The 11,895-nt window shown below is 45.5% G+C and overlaps 1 protein-coding gene across 1 annotated transcript in view; it reads left to right on the forward strand.

The window, feature by feature from the left end:
* The window catches only part of LOC107114727 (ELMO domain-containing protein 3-like), a 13,523-nt gene extending 1,892 nt beyond the window's left edge, over positions 1 to 11,631 (forward strand). Inside the window, exons 2-7 of the mRNA XM_015416316.1 lie at positions 1,700 to 1,823; positions 2,547 to 2,669; positions 3,747 to 3,877; positions 5,900 to 5,976; positions 7,493 to 7,620; positions 10,355 to 11,631. Coding sequence (XP_015271802.1) covers positions 1,700 to 1,823; positions 2,547 to 2,669; positions 3,747 to 3,877; positions 5,900 to 5,976; positions 7,493 to 7,620; positions 10,355 to 10,566 — 795 coding nt within the window. The 3' untranslated portion in view covers positions 10,567 to 11,631. The remainder of the gene's footprint in view (positions 1 to 1,699; positions 1,824 to 2,546; positions 2,670 to 3,746; positions 3,878 to 5,899; positions 5,977 to 7,492; positions 7,621 to 10,354) is intronic.
* Positions 11,632 to 11,895: the final 264 nt, after the last annotated feature.

Raw genomic sequence — 11,895 nt, forward strand, 5'->3', positions numbered from 1 at the left:
AGAAATCCTGGACATAAAGTGGTCTAATATTGAATTGACTACGAGAGGGAGCAAAACATATCTGGAACAGGAAAATAGCCCGAAGCAACAGAAACACACAAGTGAGGGAAATGAGAACGCTGAAAAGCCCATGCATAACTGTCACCCATCTTATGTGGAGCTTTTCAGTGCCTGAAACTAGTTGGTGCTCCTTCAGGTAGCAAGTGTGCATGTGCATTGATGGGCCAACACATTTAATCCAGACAAAATGTAGGTATTATGGATTACTCCTGGACTCTTCACTTTCATGGGATAAGCAGGTGGCAGAGTTAAGCAGGAGTGCCTTTCAGTTCCTTAGGATGGTTTGTGGCCGTTCCCGGAGAAAACTGACCTAGCCAATGTCAGACACATCCGGTTAAATGTGGATTAGATTATTGTACCTTTGAAAACTGTTCAGAATCTACAGTGGTCAGAAAGGACTAACAGTAGTCTGATCCAGTGAACATATACAGCCAGTATCGTATCAATTGCACTGGCTTCCAGTTGGTTCCTGGGCCCAATTTGAAGTGCTGGTAACAAGCTCAGGTCCAAAGTACCCCCATGTCAGCCTCCTTGGGGTCTCGAGATCATTTGAGGAAGTGTCTCAGAGAGACCACTGATTTAGAAGTCCACTTGGCGGGGAGGTGCACAGAAGTCTTTTCAACAGCCACCCCTAGATTGTGGGACTCTTCCCCCCCAGGAGGTGCATTTAGCTTCACTTCTACAGGTCTTCTAACATCATCTGAAAAACTGGAAGGCCTTCAGGGAGATCTGACTATTTTACCCAAGGCCTAATTTTTTAAGTTAATGGTGATTAGTTGATTAGTTTTAAATATACTGTGTTATTTTTATGGCATTAGAAGTAAGCTTCCTTAGGCATTTTATGGGAACGGAGACTAGAATTATCCTGAATACAAATTATAAGATGAATTAGTCCCTTTAACTCCAGTTTAAAAACAGGCTTGCGCTTATCTGTAACTGTTGTTCATCAACATTTCTTCTGTGTGGGCATACATTAGGCCCGCGCATGCGCAGACCCAATGCGGGCCTACATAGAAGACAGAAGATGAACAAGAAGGTTTAAGAGCCTATGCTAGCTGGGGCAGTCTATGAGTCATGCTACACTGTTTCCCCAAAAATAAGACCTACCCCAAAAATAAGCCCTAGCAGGATTTCTATGCATTTGTCGTATAAGCCCTAGTGTGTCTTCTTGAGAAAAAATAAATATAAGACAGTGTCTTATTTTCGGGGAAACATGGGCAGTCTATGAGTCATGCTATTTGGTGCCCGTATCCAAAGCAGTATCTGAATACAAATACTCTTCCAACAGATCTGGGACAGTGCATGTAATATAACTACTCTAGAGGTGTGGATTGCGACTTCATATTTATTGGCAGTTTGTTCTAAACCTGGATTTAAAAAATAACCATTGAAAGCAATAGCGAGTTCAAAACTAGGCCTCTCCACCCATGCATCCCTTATCATTTACTCAGAAGCTAAGGAGCAGCCTGAAACCAAACATATTCAGAAACTGTAGCCATCCTGTCCCTATCTTGATAAGCGTGCTGGTGATTTGGCAGGTATTGCCCTTTTTAAAAAAAAAACCCAATCACTGTTATTAAGTAGAGCTTTGCGATACATGTCTGTTCCCTTTTATCGTGATGTATTTTCCTTTTTCCAGAAAAAGATTCAGCCAACAGTGCCGAGAAGAGGGCTGGCGGCTGTTGCCCACTTCCTTTTCGGCCCTCCCCGTCTCCATCAACAGCTGCAAAGTGAGAGGGACTTAGCCCTGGCGATTGCTCAGTGTGAGTATTGCTTTCTACCACAGAGGCAAGCCTTTCCCCAATACTTCTCTTGCCCACCAGCAACCATTGTTGGAAGTGAAGGACTTTGCACTCTCTCTTAGCCTCAGACTTCAGAGGGAGACTGTAGAGAGCCAGAGGAGTAGAGAGGCCAGGGCCTGTATATCCCTTCCTTTCAACTTCTCTGATACTACCCCTTTGATGTGTCCACCGCTGTTGTCGGGGCAGGGGTCTTGCTGCCTTCCAGCTAACATCTTCTCTTTCCATCCGCAACCATAAGAGCAGGACGTGCTTTCCTGCACCCCCATGCATCATAGCTTAGCTAGTTCGTTTAGATTGCCATCTGTATCCTGTCTAGAATGGAGTTCCTTGTAATAAAGTACTCATATTATTTTACTAAACTAAGATAATGGGCTCTGTGTGAACTTTATTTCCTCAAGCAGCAGCCTAACACAAATTCTGCCATGCCTTGTGCGCTCTGCAAATGTTGTCAATTGCAACCTTCTAATTTTTGCCATGAATTCAGCATGGTGGATTTGAGGATGTAAACAAACAAGCTGCTATGTTGTTGCATCCTCGGATCACGTAGTACAGTACTGAGTGTTTTGTTTGGCAGGAGCCCACCAAGAACTCAGGCAGCCTGAGATCTTTAAGCAGGGGTTCCAGGGCCTTAGACAATCAAAGCGGCCGCCCAGGAAACATATCCAATCAGCTTTCCTTCTACAGGTGGCTTGGATAATAATGAAAAAGTGCACATGAGAATTCTGCAAACAATCTACAAGAAATTAACAGGATCCCGATTTGATTGTGCCCGCTATGGATCTCATTGGGAAGATCTGGGGTTCCAAGGTATGAAGCGGTGAGCGGAAGAATGAGAATTTGCACTCCTGGGCATTTGCCCAGTGGTAGTGGGGCCTTGCTGAAAGTCAGTAGAAGTTCATGGGAAAGGCCTGGTGAATCTTTTCACTTGCAGTAATCCCGGTGCCAGTACATAAAGCTGGTCTGTATAAATTCCAAAGCCTGCACTGATCCTGCTGGAGATGCCGTCCAACGTGTGGATAGGCAAAATGGTCAGCATACCCCGAGGCTTACAACATTCATGGCTCTTGAAAAACCAGGTTTGCAGATTGAATGCCACAGATGATTTAAGTGCTGTGCAGAATTCCTCTTCTTATGCCACAGTGCATTCCAGCAGAGGAGGTGTGGGTATCTAATGCTTCCTCATTTTGGAGTTCCGCTGTGACTTCTTTCCTGCCTCCCCCTGCAAGATCTGTGAGCTGTTCACACCTGTATCTCATGTATATCTCTGCAGGCGGAATATGCAAGGATCCCTATGCGCAAGTATAACAGAATCGTGTAAAGAGTTGCTTGCATTTCTTCTTTTGCCAGTTTGTACACCATTCTCGCCCCCAATTCCTTGCCCTAAATATCTAAACAGACTTGCGTTTTGGAACCTGCATATTTGAAATTGCAGCAATTGTTCTTACAGAAATGATTCCACAAATGATTACAGTTGCACAGTATGCATCGTTTGTATGGAAGTTCTTATTGATTGAATATTAAAAACATTTGGCATCAGGGAGTGGGAATTATGGCTCATCTCCTGTGAGCATGAGCTACAAGATATAGGCCCAGAAAATGTCACTCTGTCATCCTGATCACCATTTTCCTTTATCTTTCAAAATTCAAGAGGCAGTAGGATGTGGCTTACATAATGGAAGGATGTACTGTATTGTGGGCTCACAAGGGATAGCATTACACTTTCATCAGGCCACGTTAATTTCAGCATTGCCTTTTGTGTGCTTAGCAATTAATCCTCTAATGTAGGCATACGTATGCAATAATTCACAAATATGGCCTGCGTAAGAATATTTATTGGCTTGGCTTAACAGGTTTTTGTGTGTGTATGTCCGTCTTGTACTTAAGGGACAGATCCTGGCACAGATCTGCGTGGGACTGGATTGCTAGGACTGATGCAAACGCTGTATTTTGTGATGGATTCTCGGATATTACCTCTGGCACGAGAGATTTTCAAGCTATCCCATCATGAAATGCAGGCATGTTCCTCTTTTTCTGTGTGTATGTTTTTTTTTTTAAATTAGCTGTTGTAAGCAGTATGGGGAAGAAAATTTTGCAGTCCTGATCCTCTGTTGGTTGCAAGTCTTTAATTTTAATAGGTTTTAGGAGCGTCTATCTATTGAAAAGACGGCTTGAGTGCGCCCTGCCACCCAGGAAGGGCTCCTTGCGCAATCTTTCTGTCAGGGTGCCTTTTGGCTGCCATAATGGTTCTGCTTTTCACAGAACTTCTCAGCTTACCTGTTAGGTGACAGAACTGTGTGCTCTAACAATTCGCCCATTGAAATGATCACTGTATCCTCTAGTTAACTGGCTAGTCTCTGTGTGGATGACAAACCCCAGAAAACCAGGCCACCCGCAGATAATGGAAGGATTTCTACATACTTTGGGGGGGTCCTTAGAGAAAGCTATGGTTTTGTAAATTTACCCCCCCCCCCATGAGAAACCACTCAAAGTAGCTTGAGGACTGAAACTGCTCCTGAAACAGAAGAATGGGGGAGAGCAGAGTGTCAGTTAAAGGGAAAAGAAGGTATGGAGGAGGAAGAGAGATGAGTCTGCTCAAGTGTCTGAGAGTTCCGTGAATCCGGGAGGGAAGTAGGGAGGTAGGGGTTTCTTTTGCTGGGGGGAAATTTCCAAATTGTTTCCCCTGTCTCCTGTAGAGTTTAACATCTCCCCCACCCAGTGTGACACTGGAAACCACCACATAATACCCACACAAAGCTACCATATACGGAGTCAGACCCTTGGTCCATTAAAGTCAGTACTGTCTACTCAGGCTGGCAGCAGCTCTCCAGTGTCCCATCACATCACTTGATCCTTTTCCAGTGTCTTTCACATCACTTGATCCTTTTTTTAACTGGAGATGTTGGGGACTGAACCTAGGACCTTCTGCACACCAAGCAAGTGCTCTGCCACTGAGCCATGGCTCTCCTGTAGTCCATAAAAGCTGAAGCTACCTGAGACGTGACTCTGGCTCTCTGTTGTTGGAAGGTATTGGCTGAGTTCAGATGTAAGGCGTTGGCTGAGATCAGATCTCATGGCCCAAGAGAGGTTTATTTAAGATGGCCACAAAACTTGGCTTTGTGTGCAAACGCCTTCCCTCTCTTCTTCACTCTCATGCACAGTGCAATCAAAGCCTTCCTGGTTTTGGAAGTCTTCAGTCAAACTCTAGACTTGTTGTGACATCCAAGTACAGCCCACCTGGGCAGGGTGGAATGAAAAGGTTTAGGTAAACAGGCCTCCAAAATATACAAATTTAAAAACTAACCTAAAAATAAATTTTAACAACAATAATTAATAGTAGTAGTCAGTAGGCAGCATGCACCATAAGAAACTGCTCCACAATAAATGTATCAATTTACCAACATGGCAGACAAACCATTGAATTCGTTCATACAAAGTAATCAGGGAATACCATAAACTGCACAAAACACCTAACTCTTTTCAGCTAACGCCTTCCTCGGTGGTGCAACAAGTATTAAACATAAGAACACAAGAGATGCCAATGTTGGATCAGGCCAAAGGCCCATCCAGTCCAACACTCTGTGTCACACAGTGGCCAGAAATACCAGGTGCCATCAGGAGGTCCACCAGTGGGGCCAGGACATTAGAAGCCCTCCCACTGTTGACCCCCCCCCCAAGCACCAAGTATTCTCAAGCTAAAGCTATTATGTCGTTAATTAACAGGGGCAGAGAAGTTGCTGTGAAACAGGTCGGGTGGGTTAATCAAAGCCTAGGTTTAGCTGGATTGTAAAGACAATTGGCAAAAACAAATCTCCAGATTCATTGTAAGGACTAAGTATCTAAAACCAGAATGTGTTGTTTAAAACCATGGCATCTACATTTTTGGCTCACTTTTTAAAGATAGGTTGAAGTGAAACCCTCTGGCCGAGATCCGTACAAGGGCTTTATTTCGGACATATATGTTAATAGATGCATATAAAGAAGGGGGGGGGGACAATAAAGGAAAATTAAAATTAAGAAGAAGAGTTGTCCTTTTTCAGAATTTCCCTTTCTGCGTGATGTCAATCAATATTACCCGAATTGTGATCCAGGTCCTGAGGGAAGAACGCCTTTCCAGGTGAGTTTATTATACATGTTTGTGCTGTGCAGTCTGTGGACACCCTGTGTTGGATTAAAGGACCCCAGATGCTCCCCTCCTCTTTGTGTCCTTTGAGCATCCTAAGGAAGAGCAGGAAGCCATGCCTCTCTTGCCACACTGTCCCCAAGTCATTGCCAACAAGTTCTCTATATCTCCTTAGGCATTTTTACCCTGCTTTTCTTTCCAGTGGGGACTCCAAGCAGCTTGCAATATTGTCTCCTCCTCTGTTTTCTCCTCACAACAGCCCTGCCAGGGAGCTTGGGGTGAGAGGAGGTGTCTGGCCCAAGGTCACCCAGTGAGTTTCGTGGCAGAGTATGGATCCGAACCGAGATCTCCCAGATCCTAGTCTGACACCCTCACCACTAGACCACACTGGCTCTTCATGAAGGCCATTTGAGGCTGGCTTGTCTGTCTTTTATTATTTCCTCCTAGATTTCTACTTTCTGCTAAATGATTCCAGGAGAGGTGTTTTGTGTGTGTGTGTGTGTGTTTAAGGTAAAAGGTAAAGGTTCCCTTGCTCGAAAGCCAGTCGAATCCGACTCTAGGGTTGCAGTGCTCATCTCCGTTTCAAAGCCGAAGAGCCAGCGCTGTCCGAAGATGTTTCCATGGTCATGTGGCCGGCATGACTAGACACCAAGGCGCACGGAACGCTGTTTTTTTTAAAGCACTATTTAAAATATCGACTGGGCAATTTCTAGATGTCTGAAATTTTCAGTTAATTTTTTTAATTTAAATTATAATGGCCAAATCTCTACAAGGTTCTTTCTAGAGCAGCTAAAAGTATGCTAAAATCAGAGGCCGTGGAAATGACTTACTTTACCAAGGGCACGATAAATGTGACTGTCCAGTACAGCTTCTCATTGAAGAGGAATTTTATTTTATTTTTCCCAGGAAAAAATTATATCTTCCTACATTTTAGGAGTCCAGAGACTACCCTGATCTCATCAGAACTCAGAAGCTAAGCAGGGTGGGTACTTGGATGAGAGCCCATCAAGGAAGACTATGCAGAGGAAGGCAATGGCAAACCACCTCTGCTCATTTGTTGCCTTGAAAACCCCATGAGGTAGAACTTCATGGGGTTTTCAAGGCAACAAATGAGCAGAGGTGGTTTGCCATTGCCTTCCTCAGTTGCCATGAATCAGTTGTGACTAGACAGTACACAACCTTTAGATTTTGCAGGGTCATGCTTCTTTTAATCATGGTAATGTACATTAGAAACCTCTCCGAAGAGGCTCCCCTTGAGTTGTTTTGCCTCCTGCCTTTGTCGATAAGGCTTAGTGATTGGGAATGCAGAGGCAGTAAGCCTCTGAATGCCAGTGCTAGGAGGCTGCATCAGGGGAAGGCCTTTGGCTTCCATGCTCTTTGTTGGCCCTCCAGTGCCACTCGTTGGCTACCGTATGAGTAGGTTGCTAGACTAGATGGACCACTTGTCTGATCCAGTAGGGTTCTGCTTATGCAGCTCTAGGAATACACCTTGTGTGCTTGTCTCTTACAGAGAGTGTAATCGAAGGCAGCAGGTCATTGCAGTGCTAAACGATTTGTACGTGGCTATATTTTTGCGCCTCTTCAACATCTGGAAGACACAACAGAAGACAATTTCTGACTCTGGTTTTGTTCTAAAAGGTGGGTTGCTTTGGTCCTGTTAAAGGCAGGTGGGACCCTGTGGGGAAACCAGGATTTTGGACACAGCATGCCAATCATTTGTTCCAGCAGGGCTCATCTTATTCAGGCCCTATGGTGGTGTTTGGAGGTGTGTGAAACTCAGTATGATTTTTAGCTATGTCATGCTTCATTGTAATGAACCGCCTATAGTTAAACATCCATTAGGGAATGAATACTCTCCCTCTCAGACCACTCACTTGCAAGACCTGTGGCCCAATCTTTGGTTCTGTAAAATACTTGGTGCTAGATTTGTTTTGAGCTCTCTGTACACCTCTTGTCAGTCAACATTTTGTTAATACTGTTTCACTTTAACCTTTGATTTGTGCTGTCAGGTAAATAAGGTGAATATTGCTACATGCAAGACCACGTGCCTCCCCCTGCCCCCGTTTAAATTCTGCATCAAGCAAATACAGCTTCAGTGCTTTGGACTGATTAGCGAAATTAAGTAAATATTCGGGCATTCATTTAGTTTGTACAAGTGATCAAGTGATAACATCTAAAGGCTGCATTCCGACATCACAAGAAGCTAGAGTTAAACTGCAGCTGAGCACATAAGAACATAAGAAGAGACCTGCTGGATCAGACTAATAGTCCATCTAGTTCAGGATCCTGTCTCACACAGCGGCCAACCATTTCCTCTGGACGGCCAACAACAGGGCACAGAGACCAAGGACTTTTCTCTGATGTTGCCTCCTGGCACTGGGATTCAGAGGTTTAGTGCCTCTGAATGTGGAGGTTCCCCTCAGTCATCATGGCTAGTAGCCACTGATAGACTTATCCTCCATGAACACAGCTTGTTGCACACTCAGGCATTTCCCCCTCCCTCCATCGCTTCTCTTGGGAACAAAGCTTGATTAAAATCTTCCTAGGTCAAGCTGTCATTTCCCATGGATATCTGAATACAAGCACCCCAGCAAACCAAAGTTTGTTTTTCCTGTGAGCTGGAATTCTAAATCTCTATTAAATCCCATTTTAAACTTCTGGCGTGTGTGTGTGTGTGCGCGCGCGTTTTGGGGGAGGGAGATAAGCTCCAGATGGCCACGCCAGCTGCATTTGTATGTCATGGCAAATTGGAATGCAGCAGTTTGGGAGGTTTTCAGTCAAGGTCTGCATGTGCACAAGAGGAGGGGCCACCTCATGCACAGCTGCGGTTTGTCATGATCTCTGAATGCAGCCTTAGTATCAGATACGCACATGCTAGACAAACATGCAGCATCTGTCTTTCAGATATATGTATGTACACAAGTTTCTGAGCTTTCCCCCCCTTGTTAGGGCTAAAACTTGTTCTTAAAAATCAAGAAGAAATTTTTAGGATGCTAAATGCAGAACTTGAAGGACAAAGTAGACTTGCTTATTTTCAAAGAGCTGGGTCCTGTTTCCCCTCAGCCACACAGCAGCTGTGGGGAATGGTTTTGAAACAATGAAGGAGAGTCTTCTTGGGCTCAGGAACACAGGGAGAGGAAGGGCCTCCCACCCACCCTTGAGCCATTTTCCTGCACAAAAATAGTGCTGGGGGAGTTATATCCCTGTTAATTGCTGCTCCGTGCACAGAGCACTCTGCATGGAGCAGCAAAAATGAGGAAATAACTCCCCAAGTGCCATTTCTGCATGGGAAAATGGCTGCAGTGTGTGTGTGTGTGTGTGTGTGTGTGTGTGTGTGTGTGTGTGTGTGTGTGAATTTCAGTGGTCCTTCCTCTTCCAGTGGTGGCATTCTTAGCCCAAAGGGCTGTCCTTTATTTTTAAAAAGCCATTCCCCAGAGCTCCTGTGTGGCTGTGGGGAACCCAGACCCAGCTCGTGCAGCACGTGCAGTTTGGCCCTGACTTGCTAGATGAAATTACAGGCCTGCAGGTCTTTGTCTTTGGCTCTTCAGAAGATGTGAAGACTTGCAAGAGCAGATTTTTCAGCCAACAAAATCTGGTAACCAGTCAATATGGTATAAAGTGGCCCTTGCCGTACGGATTGTGTTGTGTTCTTTCCAGGGGTCATTTCGTAGAAAAAGAGCTGCAGGAGCTCATTAGCATACCTAATAAACTATTAGCACAGTAGTTAATTAGCGTATGCCACACCCCCTGACATCACCGGAAGTGGTGTCAGAAGGGGAAGCAAAAGGGGAGGGGAGGTATCTTCAAAAGCCTCCCCTTCCCTTCCCTAGCCGGCCTGCCACGGTTTAAACCCCTTCTCTCTGGAGTCACGCTGCTGCAGCGGCACGATCTCTCCATGCTATTCTATGGGGCCATAGAATACAATGGAGAGATCGCGCTGCTGCTGCTGCTGCTGCAGCGCAACTCTAGAGAGAAGGAGCTTGGGGGCAGGGAGCTGGGGGCGGGGCTTGCTGCCACCGCCATTTGTGCCCACTCCTGGGTTCCCGGAGTGGCGCTCCAGCCCCAAACGACCCCTGGTTCTTTCTATCGACTGATACTGTTTAGTGCACTCTTCTTCCAAGGACCTTTGGAAGCATGTGTGGCTCTATGTGCTTTTCTTTCACCCTCACAAGACCCTTGTGAAGTGTTTGAGGCTGAGAGAGCATGACCAGCCACAGGTCCCCCAGTGAGTTTCATTACAACATGAGTCTCCCTGGTCCTGGTCTGACACACAAACCAGCGGCTTGCACAGCGGCACACAGCGGTTCTCCCCTGGCATACTCTTTCACTGTACTTCTCCTTCTGTGTGCAAACGTCTTGTCTCTTCTTGCAGAACTGGAGGCATTTGCCAAAAGGAACCCTAAGCAACTGCTCAGACACCTGGAGATGTACCTGAATGGGAGTGCTGTGCTGGAAGACGGCTTTCAAACCCATGCTGTCTCATCTGAGGTTTTTGGTCCCATCTTAAGCTCTGTTAGTAACAGTAAAGAGGCCAGTTTTACCGGAGTGTGTGACCTGCCAACTGAGACAGAGCAAGAGAGCTGATCTGCATTCCGAAGGATGGGAAAGTCCTTTGTACATGATTAATCAACAGCGCTGGTTGGTATGGTCTCCTAAGGGCTTCCTTGGCTGCTGCAAGAGGGCACGCAGGAGTCTGAAGGGCTGGAGTTCTTGACCTACTGCTCGAGTAGACCGCAGGGCTTCAGTGTGGGTCGGAGCCGCTAAGCGAGGTATAGCGAGAGCCCTGGGGGTGGAGTCTGGGATCAAGAGCAAACTTTCATTCTAGAATGCCAATCCAGGCAGGATTCATTCGCCCCAATTTTGTAGCACTCTGTTGCCAAGTCATCCCACTTTGCAGTGGGAGTGTAAATTTGAAATAAAAAAATCCTCCTGTACCCTGAAAATAAAATGTTCTTCCAGTTTCCAATGCTGAGCAGGACATCAGTTTGTTAGGTGCTTTAAAAAATAAAAATCTGTGCTTTGCATTTTGGAACTTCAGCTTAAAGTGAACCTTGAACTGCTGTATCAGATGCTAATCATGGGGACTTGGGGCTTTTATTTTTCCTTCCCCAGCTAGGATTTCATCTGGGACTACACGAGTTATTGAATCATTTTATTCCATCCCTTTGAACGCATAGATCCTCCATCGTCGTGTGCCTGGTGACATATTTTTGTTCAATGAGATTGTCAAGAGGTACTGCTATATATGTGTGCCTGCCCAACTTACGTGCTGTTAAGGGTGGTAATGGGCAACCAGCAATGACATGATAGCTGCTTCAAAGCTGACCATCTGTCGGCCGGAACCACAGGGCAAGGTCTGCGGCTCCCAGCCATGTGGTAGACCCTGTGTGGTGACCCACCTGGCTTCCTTGAATGATGAGTGTTGGTGGGGAGGTAATGCCGGGACCCTACTGTATGATTGAAGCCTTTGGACGAGTGTTGTTTTGTGCAATTATAGCTGCCATGGCATGGCTTTTGCCGTGTGGTTCCCAGAGACTTATTTCCACCCCAAGGTATTGAGACATGCTGGTTGGCGCACCAGCTGTATATGTAAAGTGGTAACCCTGGCTGATGACGGGGTTTTCTATTAAACCAATTACAGTCTTCAACCTCCCCAAATGTGTGTCTGTTTTGTTCAACCTGCATTTCCAAACTACGGAGACGTAATAAACCCATATGTTTTCTAAGAATCCTAATGCAGATACTGGGGAGGGAGATTATTGTATACAAGTGAAGAACAAGTATCTAGACATGGGCAAAAATATGAAGATAGCTGGAAGACCTTTTGGTATTTCATAAAGGGCTGTGCACAGCACAGACAAAAGATTTGCTCAGTTTCAAGAGCTGGATTAATTCTGCTGTATGTGCTTTGGA

This window comes from Gekko japonicus, unplaced genomic scaffold (genome assembly GCF_001447785.1).
Source record: "Gekko japonicus isolate JY-2015 unplaced genomic scaffold, Gekko_japonicus_V1.1 scaffold751, whole genome shotgun sequence".
Lineage (NCBI taxonomy): Eukaryota > Metazoa > Chordata > Lepidosauria > Squamata > Gekkonidae > Gekko > Gekko japonicus.